Genomic DNA, 19,503 nt, shown 5'->3' with positions numbered 1-19,503 from the left:
ACTGCGCATGTGCATACCTGCGTGTATCATGAAGCAGTGTCTGGGCAAAGGAGCAATAATCTCGAGGTTAAGAGCTATTAAAAACTTTCACTAACTTATCTAACAGAGTGCTGTTAACGCTATTTTCACAAAAGCGGACCAAATATATTTTTCTAATAACAGTGGCCATGTTTAAAAAGGGCAAGATTTTAATATAACGCCCACGACATGAACACATTGAACCTTGATAACATATAACATAAAAACAATCAACAATATTAATCATAAAGATTAAAATACAGTTATGCACATCTTTAAAAATAATTATGTATAAAAGGGGTTTTATATATATATATATATATATATATATATATATATATATATACATATATAATCAATAAAATCCCCATTTGAGGTGTAGAGCTGAAACACCTTATTATTAATGCAAATGAATCTAAGTGATGTATAATCACTAAAATCAATAACATAAAATCGTAAAATCTACAGAGAACCAAATGGCATAAAACCTCTAATTATGAAAATATATAAACTTATAAATACACCAAATGTCACAAATTCACATGACACTAAATATCATAAAAGCTGCAGAGAACTAAAATGACATAAAATGACATAGCAATAATAATAATAATAATAATTGAGTACAATCAGTCAAAAAAAGGGTCCATCTCATAACTTTCATTCATCCCCTTTGGGGAAAAGGTCCCAAGTTCATAAATCCAATACTTTTCTCTTTGTGAAAGTTTCTTCTGTATGGCTCCAACCCTTGATCCAAGTTTGACCTATTCAATAGCTTTAAAGGTCAAATGTTATGGATCCGATTTGTGTTTTTGGATAAAGTGCTTGGATACTGAGTGGCTTTCGATTTTGTCCTTGATATTCCTAACATGCTCTTGTATCCGAAGCTTCAAGGGTCAGTTCGTCTTCCCTACATATTTTATGCCACAGGAACATTCTAACAGATATATGACTGATGTTGTCAAGCAGTTCATAAGCTGCTTGATTTCAAATTCCCTGCTATTATTGTGATTAAGGAATGTTTTCTTAGTTGAATTAACATATCTACACACATTGCAGTGACTGCATTTAACAAAGCCCTTCAGGTCTAAAAATGTAGTATTTGTGTTCTTTATTTCTGTTAACATGCTGGGGGCCAGGGTGTCCTTCAAGTTTCTATTTTTCCTAAAGATGACTATTGGTTAATCTTGGAGAATGGTTGTTAGTATTGGATCCCTTGCTTACAATTTGTAGATCTAATTCTGGACTCCCCACTACTATATTGGGCAATAAAGGAGACCTCATCTTTCTTGTTTTCTTTCTTTGAATATTTTAGTAAATCTGATTCTATTGATTGCCCCAGTCAACAAAGTATCTGGGTATCCCGTTTCTAAATCTATCGTCATAAATAGATAGCTGTACTCTGCAGTGGGTGTCATCAGTAAAATTCCTTTTTATTCTATAAAATTAGGAAAAGGGTATGTTAGCTTTCCACTGCTTTACATGGCCACTATCAAAGTGGAGGTAACTATTTGTGTCCACCAGTTTTATATAATCCTTGGTGGTCACTGTGTTGCCTGTTCCCATTACGGACTGGTCTCAATCTCTTACAGTAATAAACATGGTCTGCCCTTTATCTCACCCCCACTCAGTACCTGATTTTGAGTTAGGAGCAAAGCAAAGAAAAGGAGTAACTTTGCACTTGGGCAAAACCATGTTGCATTAGAGAGAAGGTAAATTTAAAATGTAGGGACAGATTTATAGTTGGGATACAGCATGTCATAGATCAACTTTAATTTCAGTGTAAAAATAAAGCTACCAAGTATTTGTGTGCTACATGACAAAACAGACAGTATTTTCCTTGCATGCAAAAAAATAAGTAAATTTGTGCCCCTTGCATTGTAACATGGTTTGTTCAGTTGCAAAGTTGCTCCTTTCTTTGTTTTGCTCCTAACTCAAAATCAGACCCTCAGTGTGTGATAAAGACATAACAACGTGCTGTAGTTCAGAGACCGGGATCTAAATGATATTTCCATCTTTCTGTCTCTCTTATACAATAGTCCAATAACTGTAACCTCTGGCTGCTACATTGCATCATTCTGTAATCTGTAGAAACATCTTCAGACTTGGTCTTCCATTTCCAACAGGTCCGGTTCTTGTTTCTCTAACCACAATCGGTTAATTAGCCTAAAAGAGAGAAAGATATGACATTGGCAGTGCCGTAACTAGAAATTTTGGTGCCCTGGGCGAGCCAGGGCACCGGCGCCCCCCCATCTAAGTGGGAGTGGCATTTGCCAAGTGGGTGTGGCCAACCTAATGTGTGGGTGTGGCTAGCACTTTACTGAAAAAAATTCTTATATATATATATATATATGCACTTAATTACATAAACTGTAGTGGGCATGATTTTAAGGGGGGTTGGAATCCTTTTAATATTATGAATTTACTTCATATAATAGAGAGAGAGAGATGATGTGACCTGCTGTGAAGTGTTATGTTATATCATCCTTGCCAGTGAAAGTACATCACACAACTTGTTTTGTTGAAAATGTAAACTTGTATATTATTAGTAATAATGTCGCCGTTACTGTAAACTATAAAAGGATATTAGAAACCACCTGGGAGTTCTGTCCCCTTATACGGCCTGTACCCTAGTTCTGTATATTAGAGACGGAGGTACAGTATATTCTGTGCTCTCATCTGGTGTTGTCTCCTCATTCACTAAGTTCTAGATAATGAGCCACATCATCTGGCGTCAGCACATTATCGTCAGCGGCAGACAGGGAGGCAGAAGCTGCGTGGTTAAACATTAATGTATTCGGAGGAGTCTTTCTCTTACTGAAGTAGTACTGAGAGATAAGTTCCGCAGTGGAACGGCTCCAGCATCCCGGCAGCTCGTCCCCCCTCCACAACCAGCGGCTCCAGAGTCCTGTATGTACTCCGCAGTCCGCGCTGATCCCCTTCACACTGACCGCAGGCAGCACTTCCGGAGTCCACGTCTCCATAGCAACCGGCTACAGCGGTCGGAGCGGACCAAACCTGGTTACTCTGCGAAGTGATGAAGAGTGGAGGAGAACACGAGAGGCAGACATCCAGCTGTCACTGACCGGTCACTGCCTCTTATTACACAGTGTGGCCGGGGGGGTCACATTATGGGATTGGGGCAGGTAGCAGGACGGCACCGCCCGCACCACCCTCGTTACGGCTCTGGACATTGGAATCACCATTCAGCAGATGTAAATACATCACAGTGAGAATATAAAGAGGCCGCCTCTATCGCTGCATGCTGTTACATGAGACTGCTTCTATCGCTCCTAATATGCAAAATAATGTATCACTACAAGAGAATCTGATTCACATAAGATTCTGCAAATAAGTAATGCCCACTGGAGAATCAGGCCAATCACAATGCGTGAAATGTAAAGAAGCCAATCAGCAACAACAACTGTCACATGTATATAATTTATATGTCCGCTGGAATTAATAGCGGCATAGAAATTTAGTTCAATATATTAAAGTTTTGGATCTGCTATATTATTTGTTGGTTAAGGTGATATATTTCTATGTATATGGAACAAATATATCAAGGAATTTGTGCGATAGACATATATGGTTAAGTAACTGTTAATTTGTCCAATTGGGATAGAAGATTGTTTTGTACAATGTTTTTCTTTAGATGTTTGAAGATAGAAAATAAGTTGAGCCTGCAGTTTTAGTTGTGGCCCTTGACAAATATTAATAGGCACACTGAGACTGATTAATTATTTGAATATATACACCTATATTCATGGAGAGATGAGAGGGTTAACTGAGGTTTTGTCCACTGGAACCAGTAGCGGTATAGAAATATGGTTAAATAAATTGGCGGTAAATAGGTAATGTCCATGATGTAGCCTAAATGAATTATATGGTGGATATAAAACTAATGAATGAGTTCCCGTATAAATATTTCAAACTGAAAAAGGTAATGGTCATAACTTATTCAGAATCGCCATAGAGACACTTATGGAGAGCGATTTTATAAACATACTGTTGTCTTGATATAAGTTTCCATATATGAAAGAGATGTTTCTTGTATATTTAAATGTTTGTAATTGCTGATAAGTAAATAGAGTGATATCTATTAATGTACAAAAGATATTTGACAAGTGTGTGATAATTCCAAGTTGTTCTATATAAGGTAGCCTGTCTCATTAGGATCCACCCTCCCGACGAAGTCCCACGTGACGAAACGCGTAGAGGATCTGGATGAGAATTACCTACTGTGAGGTTTACTCCGAATTGATTAATAAGAGTAATCCTGTGATTTTATGTACATGCTCGTTATCTGAGGACTTCTGGTGCATGCAATACTTTTATACAATTTTACCAATAAAAGTTATAGTTAATGCACAATGGAAGCGCCCCTGTTCATTCCTATTCTAGAATCTGTATTTGCCCGTGGAGACCGGGTTGAAAAGGGGAAGATGCGCGGATAAGTATCTACTAGTGAGAGAAAGACCGTGAAAAGATCATTACCACGGACATTGCACAGTATGCTTATATATTATGGATGTTACTTTATGAACTGTTTTAAGGATTGATCTTTGTGCGCACTATATACTTGTTGTTCTTATATATATATATATAACTTGCATAGTCTATTTGTATTTCTGTGGTGATGAACATTTCCAAATGCATAATGATTCATTCACAGACACCTACACTGATCCATTTTACAGAAGTCACAGTACACAGTAACTCCTGTAGAAATAAATACTGAGGACATGAGGGAGAGTAATGTTTAACAAAATGACAGAAGGTGACACCAGAGTCCATGCTTAGTAGGCTTTAGTATAACAGCGAGAGTATGTGGAAGATGGAGAATGGGATATAACATGCAGTATAAGAATCTAACCCTATGAAGGAATGTTTGTAAACGAGCCGTGAACAAGCAGACCAGCGAAACGCGCATCGGTTTTGCTGGTCACATCTCAGTTACCACTACCCGAATCTCAATGTAGTCCCAATATCTATCTTTTAGGAATAGACAGATTCATGTCACATATTTGTACAATTTGTAAAGTGCTATATAACACAGCATAAACTTAGGTCACTAACAAGGGGTTAAAATGCCCACGAGGAATCGCTATTCTAGCAAGAACCGTGGTTTTGGGATAGTAACATACGGAACCTGTGAGGTTTAGAGCAAGAAACGCTCGATATAGAATTTACAGTTTTTCTATTATGTACCCTGAGTTTAGCCGATTTTCTAAGGGATGAGAGGATGCAGTGTGATACAATCTATATATAGGATTGATAATTTGTAGCAATATATATTTTGTATCCATGCGCTTCTTGAGAACGGCAATCGTTCCTGTATTTCAATACAAAAGCGCTGCAAATAATCCGTATATATGAAACAAATGTGTACGCCTAAAAGGAATTATTAACCTAAGAGGCATTTTGGTATTAGGATTATAATCCTATAGAAACCTGGACAATTTGGAGCAGGATATGTTCTATATATAAAAAATATACTGCTTTCGGGGATCAATAGATCATTTGTGACACAACCCATGTACAGAATATTAATTTGCAACACCTTCTTCACTCCAGTGTTTCTTTAAGAATGGACATCGCTCATGCATTTGAGAATTATGCTACCATAATATTTGCACATGTAGATTAGTTCTTGTTATCGGGACAGAACTAATCTCAGAGTGTTAAACCCATCTGTCCTTTCTCTTTTTCTAACAGGCTTAATAATCATTAGATACACGCTGCTACAACTGAGATATAGTAGCAGTGGTAGGAGCCTCTTAACCAATTAATTTATAATCCTATCTACTGTGCACAATATAAACTATAGGATATAATTAATTATAGTGTCTCAACAAAATCTAGGGCATAACTCAGTACTGGTTTTGGAATCTGTACTAGTCTATTTATATTTAAGACAAATACAATATCTGGACTACATTTACATCCCATAAGGAATAAAAAATATTTTTGGATAGTAATCCATTAAATGGCCTTTATATGAATGGTGGATGTAGAGATTCATGAGATGTGACCAGCCTTTTAAATCACATTTTCACTTGTTTATTTTATTGGATATTTCGCTGTTTTTAGGAATAAAATATTAATAAAAGTTAAGTTTTATAATGATTAACCCCTAGTTGCTCAAACAAAATTTAATAACGGAGTGGGTAGTGCGTCCTATCAACTTTCTTTCCTCCTCCTTTTTTCTCCTATGAAGGAATGTGCCAGAATCCTTGTTATTATCATGATAATGATGGAGGGATATGAAAGAATCCAGAAAACAACAAATGAGGTAATAAAATGGTGGAATGATGAGAACATCAGTATTTCTAGCACCCCAAGCTAATGCTGACAAATGCTTATACATCTGTGTGAGGGATCTCTGAGAATGTAGGTAAACAGAGTAAGTTACTTAAGGAATAAGTGACATGAACTGAATGGTTTGCCAGGGCTAGTCTAGGAGACAGACTAAGTAACATTAGCTGGATGTACAGGGGTATGAATTATGAGCACAGTCATACATGTGTATAACACACATTCCATTTCTGACCTTAATAAGAGGAAGTTCTATGTACCTTATCTTATTTAGACTGTCAGATGTATACTTAAGTTCCTCAATGTAGCCATATTCATGGAAATGATTGACACTCAGATCCAGTTCTGTGAGATTTGTGTTGTTACTCAGTGACACCAGTAGTGGAGTTTCTTCATCTGTCATCCTGGTATTCTTGAGACTGCAAGATATGATATAAACACATTGTACACAATATAAAGGAGATACAAAATACTGTATGGGAACAGACCCACACTTGCAAGCCAGGATAAGACTTGTACACTAGCATACATCTACACTGAAACATAGGTTTTGGAATCAGATTTTTGCTTGTCTAATAAACTCCTTTTATTGAACACAGCTTTCCTGCTTCATTTTTATTAACAACAAGGTCAGACCACTACAGGAACCATGATGACCACTATAACTGAGGCATACAAGGAAAGACTGTATATTACCCCCTGCCTCCACATTACACCAATGGGGCTGATGTAGAGTCAGATGAAATTTACTCCAAAAGTATAGGGAAAATTAAGTCCAATATACTGAATTTTTGCAGCCCCCTCTCAACACTCCAATCTGGGTACTCCAGGGCAATGGCCACCGCAGGGTGGATCCCTCCCACCCATGTCTAAGAAATAGTGTTCCCCAAAATTATTTTCTCACAACTCACAAGCTCTGAACACTCATGGGTAACAGAAGTCCCTTGGATCTTAATACTGCAGATACCTTGTCACCAACAGTAGCCCTTTGCATGTTGTCCTTTCGGGTAAAGCAAAACACAGGACTGTCGAGGAAGGATTTAGTCATCTATAGTCATCTTCTTCTTCTCTGGACAGGTGGTACTGTTGTGCCCCATCTTGTAGTACACATAACATCTGTGGGTGTCCCTCAAAATTGGGTTTGCCCCACCCTCCCAGAAAATGAAAATGAAATATTAGATTACTTTTCGGAGGGTGAATAGGTTGCTCCTCCTGGCCGGCCCCCTTTCCAAGAAGACACAAAGTTAACTCTGCTATCTGCAGGTGCGCTAGTAATGATATATTTGTTAGCGAGTCTGCACGTCTCCTCAGATGATGCATATTCACGATCCATTACCAATTCATTCAGATCTGCTGGGTACAATGTGAGAAACTGCTCCTGGACCATCATATCTTTCAGACCCTCAAAGGTGTTGATTTGCATGCTATAACTCTTCTGTTGGCAAGTAGTGGATTTGGGCCACAAGTTCTGAATAGGTTTTAGGGGCACCATGCTTTAAACCCCATAACTTTTGTTGAAGTGTCTCAGGAATGATGTTAAAATGCTCCAGCGGGGTGATTTTGATAGCTTTATTATCCTTGTCCAGTGGGCAAATCTGCAAATGCCTCCAAGACTTTACCTATCAGTCCTGGGGATAAGTAATGTGCCTAGTGACTGTAAGTTTCCATTCCCTGCAGACAATTGTCCAGTCCCCCATGTTTTTCCAGAACAAGGAAATGCTCTAGATTGGGTCTAGCCACTCCAGCTTCTGGATGCTGGAGATTTTGGTAAGCCTTATCTGGTATCTTCTTCAGCCTCTACTTGTCTCTGCACCCACTTACTCTGCTGCATGCTCTGCAGCATGCATAGTAGCTTGGTGCTCCATAGCTTCTTGCTCTGTGTACAAGGGTGCTTATATACTGTGCTAATTTGATGAAAATCTGCTATTGCTATCTGAAAGCACGAGGGTCCAATGGTAAGGCAAATACATTAATTATGTAAATCTCATTAATATCGTAATGACCATTTAATACCTACCTTCATTATCACTCACAAAGGGTAGATTTTAGTTTAAACTCACTTCTTAGAAAGATATTTCAATTTCTGCTATATTTACTCTGATTCCCACAGTATAATACAGGGAATAATGCATATCATATCAAGAAAGGTTTTCCACAAAGTCTCATTTAAGTTAATATGTATTCGTATGAACAATATGCCCCTCCAAGCTTTTCAAGAGAATTGCCTACACTCGCCTCACACAATTTTTTACAGCAAACAACCTTCTGGATTCTCTTCAGTCAGGCTTTCATTCTCAACACTCCACAGAGACTGGGCTGACCAAGGTTGTCAATGATTTGGTCACAGCACAAACTAAAGGCAATTACTCTCTTTGAATTCTTCTTGATCTTTCTGCTGCATTTGACACTGTTAACCACTCTCTCCTCATAGAAACACTACAATCCCTAGGTCTTGAAGGCATTGTCCTATCCTGGTTTTCATCCTACCTATTTAATCGCTCTTTCAGTGTTCATTTCTCTGGATCCACCTCCGCTCCGCTTTCTTTATCAGTTGGAGTACCACAAGGCTCAGTCCTAGGTCCTCTGCTATTTTCTATCAACACCACTTTGCTTGGAAACTAATAAGCTCCTTTAGATTTCAGTATCATTTCTATGCGGATGATACACAAATTTATCTATCCTCTCCTGATGTCTCACCATCTCTGCTGCCTCGAGTTATTGACTTTCTTTCAGCCATTTCATCTTGAATGTCCTCTCGCCAACTCAAATGCAATCTTTCAAAAACAGAATTAATAATATTCCCGCCGAAAAACAGAAGCTTCCTGCCTGACATTTCTATTTCTGTTGATAACATGACCATAAATGCCATCCTGCAAACTCGCTGCCTAGGTGTAATCCTTGACTCACAACTATTGTTTATTCCCCACATCAACTCTATCTAAATCATGTTACAAACATCTAAAGAACATTTCCCGAATACGCACATATCTCACACAAGACACCGCAAAAACCTTAATTCATGCACTCATCATCTCCCGCATCGACTATTGCAATTCCCTCCTTACTGGTCTTCCCAAAATCAGGCTCAAACCACTACAATCTATATTGCATGCAGCGGCTAGATTGATTTTCCTTGCAAATTGTTGTTCCGCTGCTGAGCCCCTCTATCAGTCTCTACATTGGTTGCCTATTTTTCAATGAATCCAATATAAAATTCTTCTACTAACAACAAAATTGCACCGACATACATCTCCTCACTTGGCTCAAGATATCTCCCATCTCAACACCTCCGTTTTGCCCAAGATCTGCGTCTCTCTTCCACTCTCATCACATCCTTCCATTCCCGGTTGCAGGACTTTTTTCGGGCTGCAACCACTTTATGGAATTTCCATCCTCACACAATAAGACTTTCCTTTACTCTTCAAACCTTCAAGCGTTGTTTGAAAACCCACCTCTTCAGACAAGCTTACGATATTCCTCAAGCACCATCTCAATCTCCCTAGGTTACTCTATTACCACCCTCTACACAGCTAACCCAAGACAACAACCCTCTGACCAACATTGCTGTGTGACTGATCATACAGCCCACTCAATACTTTTACCTTTGCATTCTAGTTGAAAAAATATGCAATATGATGTAGCACTTTCCATTGTGTATCAAACTTCCATTGTCACATAAATTGTAATCTTGCGAGCAGGGCCCTCTTACCTCTCTGTCTCTATGTCTTACCCAGTATTGTTTTATTGCTGTTTGTTCCCAATTGTAAAGTGCTATGGAATTTGCTGGCGCTATATAAATAAATGTTGATGATGATGATGACAATGATGATGAGCAATAGGTATTTTCAGTAGCAGTCTTTATACATAATAACAGAGTGAAGAAAGAATAATATATTTTACCTGAAATACAATGCATTGCCTACTTCAACTGTTTTATCTATGTATAAATTATTATTTTTTATTATTTATTTATAAGGCACCACAGATTCCGCAGCGCTGGAATATATATATAGACGCAACTAACAAATGGATGAGGTAATACACATAAGTAACACAGATGAGTGTGAGTAATGCTATGGGGACTCACATGGAGTGCAGCAAAATAAATGACAGGACATACAAGAGAGTCAGAAACTGGACATACATGGGACAATAGGTAGAGAGGACCCTGCCCGTGAGAGCTTATTTTCTAGAGGGAGGGGTGGTGAGAGACAGTAGGACATAAATGTACCTTTCCTATCTGTGTATGAATGTATGTATGAATGTATCTCAGATTTTAGTGTATGTGTGTTTGTTTGTGAATACACACTATGAACAAAAGTATTTGGCCACACCTGTTAATTATTGAATTAAGGTGTTTCAATTAGACCTGTTGCCAGAGATGTATACAATCAAGCACCTAGCCATGAAGTCTCCATTTGCAAACATTTATGATAAAAAAATGGGTTGTTCTGAAGAGCTCAATGACTTCAAGCATGGTACTGTGATAAGATGCCACCTTTGCAATAAGACGGTTTTTGAAATTTCATCCATGCTGGATATTCCACCGTCAACTGTAAGTGATATTATTAGAAGGTGGAAGCGTTTAGGAACAACAGCAACTCAGCCACAAAGTGGAAGGCCACGTAAAATCACAGAGTGATGTCAACGACTGCTAAGGCGCATGGTGCACAAAAGTCACAAACGTTCTGCAGATTCCATAGCTGAAGAGTTCCGAACTTACACTGGCATTAATGTAAGTACACAAACTGTGTGGCGGGTGCTTAATGGAATGGAATTCCATGGCCGAGCAGCTTCATGCTCGGCCATGGAATTCCAAGTGTCGGAAGGAGTGGTATAAAGTACACCGACATTGGACTGTGGAGCAGTAAAAATGTGTCCTGTGGAGTGACAAATCACACTTCTCTGGCAGTCAGATGGGCAAGTCTAGGTTTGGTAGATGCCAGGAGAATGTTACCTGCCTGACTGCATGATGCCAACTGTGAAGTTTGGTGGAGGAGGGATAATGGTATGGGGCTGTTGTTCAGGGTTTGGGCTAGGCCCCTTATCTCCAGTGAAGGGCAATCGTAATGCTTCAGCATACCAGGTAATTTTGGAGAATGCTATGCTTCCAAATTTGTGGAAACAGTTTGGGAAAGGCTTGTTTCTATTCCAAAATGACTGTGCCCCATTGCACAAAGCAGGGACTACAAAGACATGGTTAGAAGAACTTGACTGGCCTGCACAAAGCCCTGACTTCAACCCCATCGAACACCTTTGGAATGAACTGGAACAGAAATTACGAGCCAAGCCTTCTCATCCAACATCAGTGCCTGACCTCATAAATGCTCAACAGAATGAATGGGCACAAATTCTTACAGAAAAAACCCTAACATCTTGGTGGAAAGCCTTCCAAGAAGAGAGGAAGCTGTCATCGTTGCAAAAGGGGGACCAACTCTATATTAAAGTATATGTATTTGAATAGAATGTAATTACAGTCCCTGTTGGTGTAATGGTCAAGCCTCTGAATACTTTTGTCCATATATATCAGAAGAAACAGAAATAGAAGAACTTGCATAATGTCTGATATGTGCTGTTGTGGCAAGTGGAAAATATGGATCCTTAAAACATGTCTAGTTCAGCCCCCAGTGTCCTCCTCCATGTGAGGGCTCTAGAAGTGGCATGTGCAGAAGCTAATGGGGGTCTATGCCAACCATTTATGACGTCCACTACACACCTTAAATTTGGTGGGGAATTCTTAAAAATGTAAAATTTTTTGCTGTACATCAATCGGACAGAAATGTACACACATATACATATGAAAACTGCCAATAATAGGGACAATATTTTATTACTATATCTTCTCTATGGGGTGAGTATTTAAGTTCGACACACAGTATGTCAAGGACATATGATTGTAAATACATAAACATATCTAGCTTAGTAGAAATTATGAACAATATTTCTTTGATATATACATTCCCTGTATGAAAAATAAAGTTGAAAGTGACCACACTATGTCTGCTGTGTTTAAAATCCTGATTTTACAGGCTGGTGGAGGAGCCATGCAATATATCTAAGTGTAAAAAAAAATCTCTCCATGACAGGATACTGGCCATAGCAGGGTGCCTGGATAGGGCAGATAAACAGGTGAGACTGTCAGAATATTTAATTTAACCCCTTTGTTTCTTGCCCTCAGTGCGTTCACATGTTACAGCATGTCATCTTCTACAATTTAACTCTTAATTGAAAAAGGAATAGGCTGCGCTTCCTCCAAATGTATGAAGCAGCCAAATGAGAACCTGAAAGTGTATGGGAGACCCCTAAACTCCCAACCAATAATGGATACGTATAGAAATAGACAGGTTCTGGGCGCTTGTAAAGGGAAGTGTAACAATTGATTATGGATACATATATAATGTGCTCCGGCCGGAACAAGACAATTTGAATGTTTAAAACAGTAGATAAACATACATATAATAACAGTGCCAAAAACAATACTAAAATAAATCGAGCTCTATTTGGTTGCAAATAGGGTTATAGAACATCTGGAAGATTTTAAAAATCTAGAAAGTTTGACTTCGACTAAAATACAAAGTATTGAAGAGGACATTATTGCCCTAAAAAGAAAGAAATTTCAGAGGAATCTCAAAGATCTAGAACATGGTTATCATGTATTACCAACAAATAGAGAATCACAATCTCACATACATGCACAATCTCAATATAAGAAATCAGGTGTAACACCTAATACACATGGCAGATTCAATCATACACCAAAGAAGAGATCTTATCGATTGAATGCATCTAGATCTCCTCTTATTAGGAATCCACCCAAATATAGAGCCATTAATAGGGTCTATAAACCATTAGACCAACGTAACTTAGGACCACCTATAGGTACTCCTAGGACTAAACAGGATAGACAGGACATAGCTGCCAAAGAGGGCTTTAAGAGTGGCATTAAGGAAGCGCGGCACCTTCTATCCCAGGACCAGTCAACACTGTTAGATAAACTCAAATGCATCGATCCACATCAGGGATCAATCGAACCTGAAGAACCCAATGCAGATGATCTCATTGAGCATATTTTAGAACTAGCCCAAGGAATCCAGCATACACCTCCGAGTCCAAAAAGATCAGAAAAAGAAAGGAAAGATCATCATCACGAGAGGCAAACGAGGAGGATCTAAGGGCAGTAGAGAGAGAAGGAGCAAGGCCCAAAACCAAAATACTGAAAAATCCATGGAATCCAATACAGAGCCCAACATAGGAGCTAGAGGTATATTTAATCTGAGTAGTCAAACACTAACTAAACCCCAAATGGATCTACTAAGTAAAGGCCTGAAATTTGCCCCCAATAGACCACTCAACAAGTTTGAGACTTACATAGACTTGCATAAATTTATTAGAAATCTCACACTCAAGAAGTTTTTCCTTGCCCATCCATCCATTTTAGGAACTAATCTGTCTAACAAAGATGACACCACCACTTTATATCATCACACTCAACTAAAACCTAAGTCTACCTTCTTTCCCACACACTGTAAGGGTCCATATTTAGAGACCTTCCAAAAATTAGTGGAGAATGATCTAGACTCAATATTCAGCCAAGGAACAGAATTTACAATATCACCAAATCAGAAAGAGGAGCTCTAAAAGATCTACAATCCAACAAAAATCTGGTCATCAAACCAGCAGATAAGGGGGGTGGAATCACCCTCCTGGATAAATCTTCATATCTTTTGGAGATAGAGAGCCAGCTAAACGATACCTCCACCTATAGAAAATTATTGGGGGATCCCACTCAGAAGTACAAAACAGAACTCACTGTACTTCTCAATAGAGCCCTCCAAAAAGGTATTTTGACCAAAGCAGAACATCAGTTTCTAAGTACCCAACATCCACGACTACCGGTTATATACTGTTTGCCCAAAATCCACAAATCCATCACTCACCCACCTGGCCAACCAATCATATCTGGGATTGATTCACTTACCACACATCTCTCCAGTTATATCGACACTTTTTTACAACCTGCAGTTATCACACAGAGGAGTTATCTCCGTGATACTGGCAATGTCCTACAGATTTTACAAAATACAGTTTGGCAAACTGGATATTTACTTATGACATGTGATGTTTGCTCACTATATACCATCATTGATCATGAGATAGGCTGTGAGCATGTCCAGCACATCCTTACAACAGAAACCAGTATCCCGACCGATCAGATACAGTTCATCATGCAAGCTATTGAATTTACATTACATCACAATTACTTTTGGTTCAATGGAGGATACTATGAGCAGGTTCGCGGGACTGTTCATGGCCCATTGGGAAAATCTCACCATCTGGCATAACAATCCATACAGTTCACACATTCTTGGATGGTATAGATACATTGACGATGTGCTATGTATATGGACCGGCAATGTGGACACACTCCAAGAATTTCTCAATTATCTTAATACGAACGATCTTAACCTCAAATTTACCGCTCAGATTAGTGATACCAGAGTTGAGTTTTTAGATTTGGACATTTCCATCGTCGATAATTGCATTCAAACTAAAACGTATCTGAAAACCCGTAGATTGCAATTCGTACATTCCAGCATCCAGTGGACATTTGAAAAGATGGCTCACTAATATACCAAAAGGACAGTTCTCTCGGATCAGACGTAATTGCTCTAATTTGGCACTATATGAGGAACAATCTGAGATTTTGAAAACTAGATTTCTCGAAAGAGAATATAATGATGTTGAAATACATAAAGCATTTGAACTAGTTAGAGATACGGACAGAGCTACCTTACTTCCACCAAAAGCAAATAAGGACATGACAAATCCCTTACCACCAGCCCTCATCACAAAATACAATTCCAATCACAAAGAACTTGTAAGGAAGCACTGGCATATATGACGAATGGATGACCATCTGATGGATATCCTTCCCGGACATCCAAGGATCATTTATAGAAAATCAGATTCGCTCAACACTAAGCTCGTCAAGTGCTGTATTCCAAAAACAACTGCAGAAAAATGGCAACAAAGCTGGCTGAAAGAGAACAGCGGGGGCATCTATTATTGCAATAGGTGCCACGCCTGTAAAACAACTAACCGTAAGGGAACGAAGCCCATTACCACCTTCCACTCTTATACCACAGGTGACCTCTTTCAGATCAAAACCAAAATCACCTGTGATACCATGGGTGTGGTTTATCTGCTGGAGTGCCCGTGTGGACTACAATATGTAGGGTGCACCATCCGGAAATTACATGTTAGAATCTCAGAGCACCTTCGCACATCACTAATCAGTCAGAGAATCACACTGTATCTTCTCATTTTCTTAAATATCATAATCATGACCACACTCAACTTCAGTTTTTAGGAATATATAAAGTTCACAAACCTTGGAGAGGTGGAGACTTCATTTCCCTTATTTCAAAAGAAGAAGCGAGATGGATTTTTAACCTTAAGACCTTGATCCCAAAAGGATTGAATGTGGATTTCGATCTGGGTTATTTTCTCCACTCCTAGCATATCCATCATATTTGTTCTTACATGTTTTTTGACACAATGGGAATTATATGCCAGCTACATCTTATCCCTGCTTTGTCCTGTGCATTCCATATTTATGCTCTAACATCTATGCATGCATATTTATTAATTTATTTATTTATGTATTTATTTATAAATGTCTGTATTTCTTTATTTATGTTCAAACATGTATTCCACTTGCACATCATATGTTTATCCCCTTTTTTCCTTTGTACTTCCACTATGTTTGATGGATTGTTGTGCAACCACCAGCACTCATCTCTAATCCGCTAATTACCCAATTACTCTATTGCCTTTTGGCTGATTGGCACATCCGGATTTCTTTAAAAACTGGCCAGGAAGACCAGTTGGACATTACTATCCCTGAGGAAGCCCACTGGCCACTGCCCCGGGCGAAACACGTTGGATATTGTCCCTCAACCCATTTCCATCTAACTCACTATCATGCTAGCATCTCATACCATCATGCGCTTACCCGCAGCGGGACTACCACCTTCCCTGTCTAACCTCAACTTTATGAGAAAGAGAGAGGCTTTGTTCGGGGATTAGGAGGATTACATTTGGATCATCACAACAGGCATCCTGTTGGGTGCCTGCACATCATTGGAGACATTTAGATGTTTATACATCATAATCCTAATACGGAGACAGCCCGCAGCGTGCACACGCTCATTTCAAGCGGGACTATTCAACTCTCAACAAGAAGGAGAGGAGTCTTTTTCGGGAACTAGGAGAATCCTTATTGTTCTTGTTTTTAACAATTGGCATCCTGTTGGGTGCTTCTCCACTATTGGATTTAGCGATCAGCTTGCATCTAACATTATCAATATAGATTCTGGGACCGATATCGAGTGTTTGTCCGCATTATGGACAGCCAGACATTCCCGCTTCATGTGAGTAACGGCTTCAGATTGTTATTATGCTTGCACTATTCATTAGCATTAACAACTTTTGATTTCTAATACTGGACATTACATCTCTCTTTTTTGCTTATACCAATTACATCATTATAAACTACAGTACTCAGATGCCATTATCGTACCATAGTACCAAGCATCTCTGTGGTATCATTATGCGGTTATAGATTGAACTGTACGACCATACGCATATGCTTAGAGTGCTCTGTGCCAATCAACATCGTTGGATACATATAAATTTCAATGATATCTGCTGATACATCTATTGTTGCATTGCATACTCTATTAGCTTCCAATTGAACCATAACCCTATTTGCAACCAAATAGAGCTCGATTTATTTTAGTATTGTTTTTGGCACTGTTATTATATGTATGTTTATCTACTGTTTTAAACATTCAAATTGTCTTGTTCCGGCCGGAGCACATTATATATGTATCCATAATAAATTGTTACACTTCCCTTTACAAGCGCCCAGAACCTGTCTATTTCTATACCTACAATTTAACTCTTGACCGTGTCCTAACGACACATTATCACACTTATTATCATTATATTAATTTAATCACTTCTATTATCATTTTAATTTATCTGCTTTCTTTGGTTATTTATTTATTTTGTACATTATTTCCATTTTATATTGATTCATAGATCACAATTAATTGAATATTAGATACTGTCTACAGTTTATGGTTATCATTGTCTCTACTCTCTACTTTATCTCACCCATTTTTTATTATGCACCCTATTCACCCAATTTATATCCCTTTTTTTCTACAGAAAGTTTTCTAAGCAGCCGGAAATACAACAGTATTAAAAACTGTATCCTAGGAGGCAACGATTAGATACCCCCGGCCTCCCTCCCTTCTATTCACTTGAGACATGAAGACGTGTTCTATCTTTTACCTTTCTCAAACATGCAATGTCATGTATACAGACCTCACCCAACCACACCCATCCACAATCACAACACACATCACATACAGTCGTCCCCTCCCTGGTTCATCCAAGATTTTTTTGGCATGACTGGCAGCTGAGAGGCCGGTGGCAGCTATTGTCCTAGGCCTCCACTCTATTGGGGGAAGTCAGTTAGCTAATAAAATCAGTCTTAGATGTTTAATTATATTTATAAGTTTATTCATATTCTTAAGTTATAATCAAAGTCAAAGTCATATGGGGTTCTAAGATATTTAGATTTTTAATAGGATGCTAACTGGATTTTTCTCCATGTATATAATTAATAAATGATCGTCCACTTTCCATCTACACAAGTGTCAGTGTCAGGTCTTGGTGAGGTACTAGTACAACATCAGGTGAGTGGACAAGAGTGGAATTGATGCTGCAGAGTCAAGTGGCTGGAGAGCAAGTAACAGACCAACAGGGATAGAGGTTAAACATCTGCCAACATTCGGTACAGATTCCTTCAGTTGGTTTAAAAGCAACACTTCCACATCCGTAATAAAGACCTTTTAATAATACAGTAACTTACAGAATCCCCCATCTCTCACACTCTGAAGTCACAGTTTGCCGCCTCCTTGTGAGGCTGCCTGATACTAAGAGGGCTTAATATACAAACAGCAATGATATGCTGTGAACCATCGCAACCAATCAGATGTTATGTTTTAGCAGTCTAATGAGTCAGAGTAATGAAATATATAATCTGCTTGGTTGCCATGGGTTACAGCACATCATTGTTACTTGCACCAAATTATTGAGTGAACCTCAACGACACAGTCTCATCTCAGTACAGCTCCAGTTCATAGCTCAAAACTTTCTATATATGTCTTACTACTTATAGATCTGTTATACTCACAGTAATTTCTCTATCTGGCATGTGGGACTGGACACAGCTGTCACCAAGTCAATGAAGCGAGGGCCAGCCAGATTATTATTAGAGAGGTCAAGTTTCCTCAGGGACTGGTTATTCTTTATTGCAGAGGCCAACTGGGAACAGGAACTGTCTGTCAGGTGAGTATAAGTTAAGCTGCAGAATAAAAAAAGTTATAAAGAGCCACAGATCTTAAATTATGGTATAATCAGAAAGAGTGTATATGTGCATTAAATCTGAAATGTATGACAGTGAGATCACATGACCAGGACACAGGTAATGTATTTGTAATACATATTTTTAACATTCAAATATTTGAAAAGTACAACCTAAAGGAGATGCAAAAATGTGATGATGGGTCTGCATAATAAGTTGGTGCTTTATAAGATAATAATAATAATAATAATAATAATAATAATAATAATAATAACAATAATGATAAAAAATTGCTTTCTTACCACTGTTGCCAGAAGTAACTCCTACTATGGAGCTTTATTGCTCTGTCCAACTCTCATTACCTTCAACATTCACCTCCCAAATTGCTCACACAAATCTATTATAACTTCTAATATAATACTCCCATCCTTACTACCCCCACCGTGAAATATCTTGTAACACTCCAATCATAACCTGACAGTCATTGAGCCCCAACATCACATTAATCACCCATATTTACTCTTACATTTTTTTCACCACCTTTCTAACCACTTTTTCCCATCACTGGAAGGAGAAAAAACAACTGAGTGCACAATCCTCTTTGTCATTGACGAGTGATATATACACACACTAGGGTAATTTTATCACAAGTCAATTAACTTAACAGAATGTTTTTGGACTGTGGGCGGAAACCCATGCAAACTCAAGGCAGCAATACTAAATACCGT

At 38.5% G+C, this 19,503-nt stretch overlaps 1 protein-coding gene across 5 annotated transcripts in view; it reads right to left on the bottom strand.

The window, feature by feature from the left end:
• Positions 1 to 389: 389 nt before the first annotated feature.
• Positions 390 to 19,503, bottom strand: part of LOC142108441 (NACHT, LRR and PYD domains-containing protein 12-like) — a 274,230-nt gene continuing 255,116 nt past the window's right edge. For 4 of the 5 annotated variants that reach the window (XM_075192079.1, XM_075192081.1, XM_075192080.1 and 1 more), the window contains 3 exons: positions 18,605 to 18,775; positions 6,597 to 6,755; positions 390 to 2,184 (listed from right to left, as the gene is read on the bottom strand). In XM_075192079.1, coding sequence (XP_075048180.1) covers positions 2,118 to 2,184; positions 6,597 to 6,755; positions 18,605 to 18,775 — 397 coding nt within the window. In that variant the 3' untranslated portion in view covers positions 390 to 2,117. The remainder of the gene's footprint in view (positions 2,185 to 6,596; positions 6,756 to 18,604; positions 18,776 to 19,503) is intronic. The other variant, XM_075192082.1, reaches the window with a different exon arrangement.

Source organism: Mixophyes fleayi, chromosome 12 (genome assembly GCF_038048845.1).
Source record: "Mixophyes fleayi isolate aMixFle1 chromosome 12, aMixFle1.hap1, whole genome shotgun sequence".
NCBI lineage: Eukaryota > Metazoa > Chordata > Amphibia > Anura > Limnodynastidae > Mixophyes > Mixophyes fleayi.
Note: the sequence above shows the minus strand (reverse complement) of the source record. Positions and strands in the feature narration are given on the sequence as shown.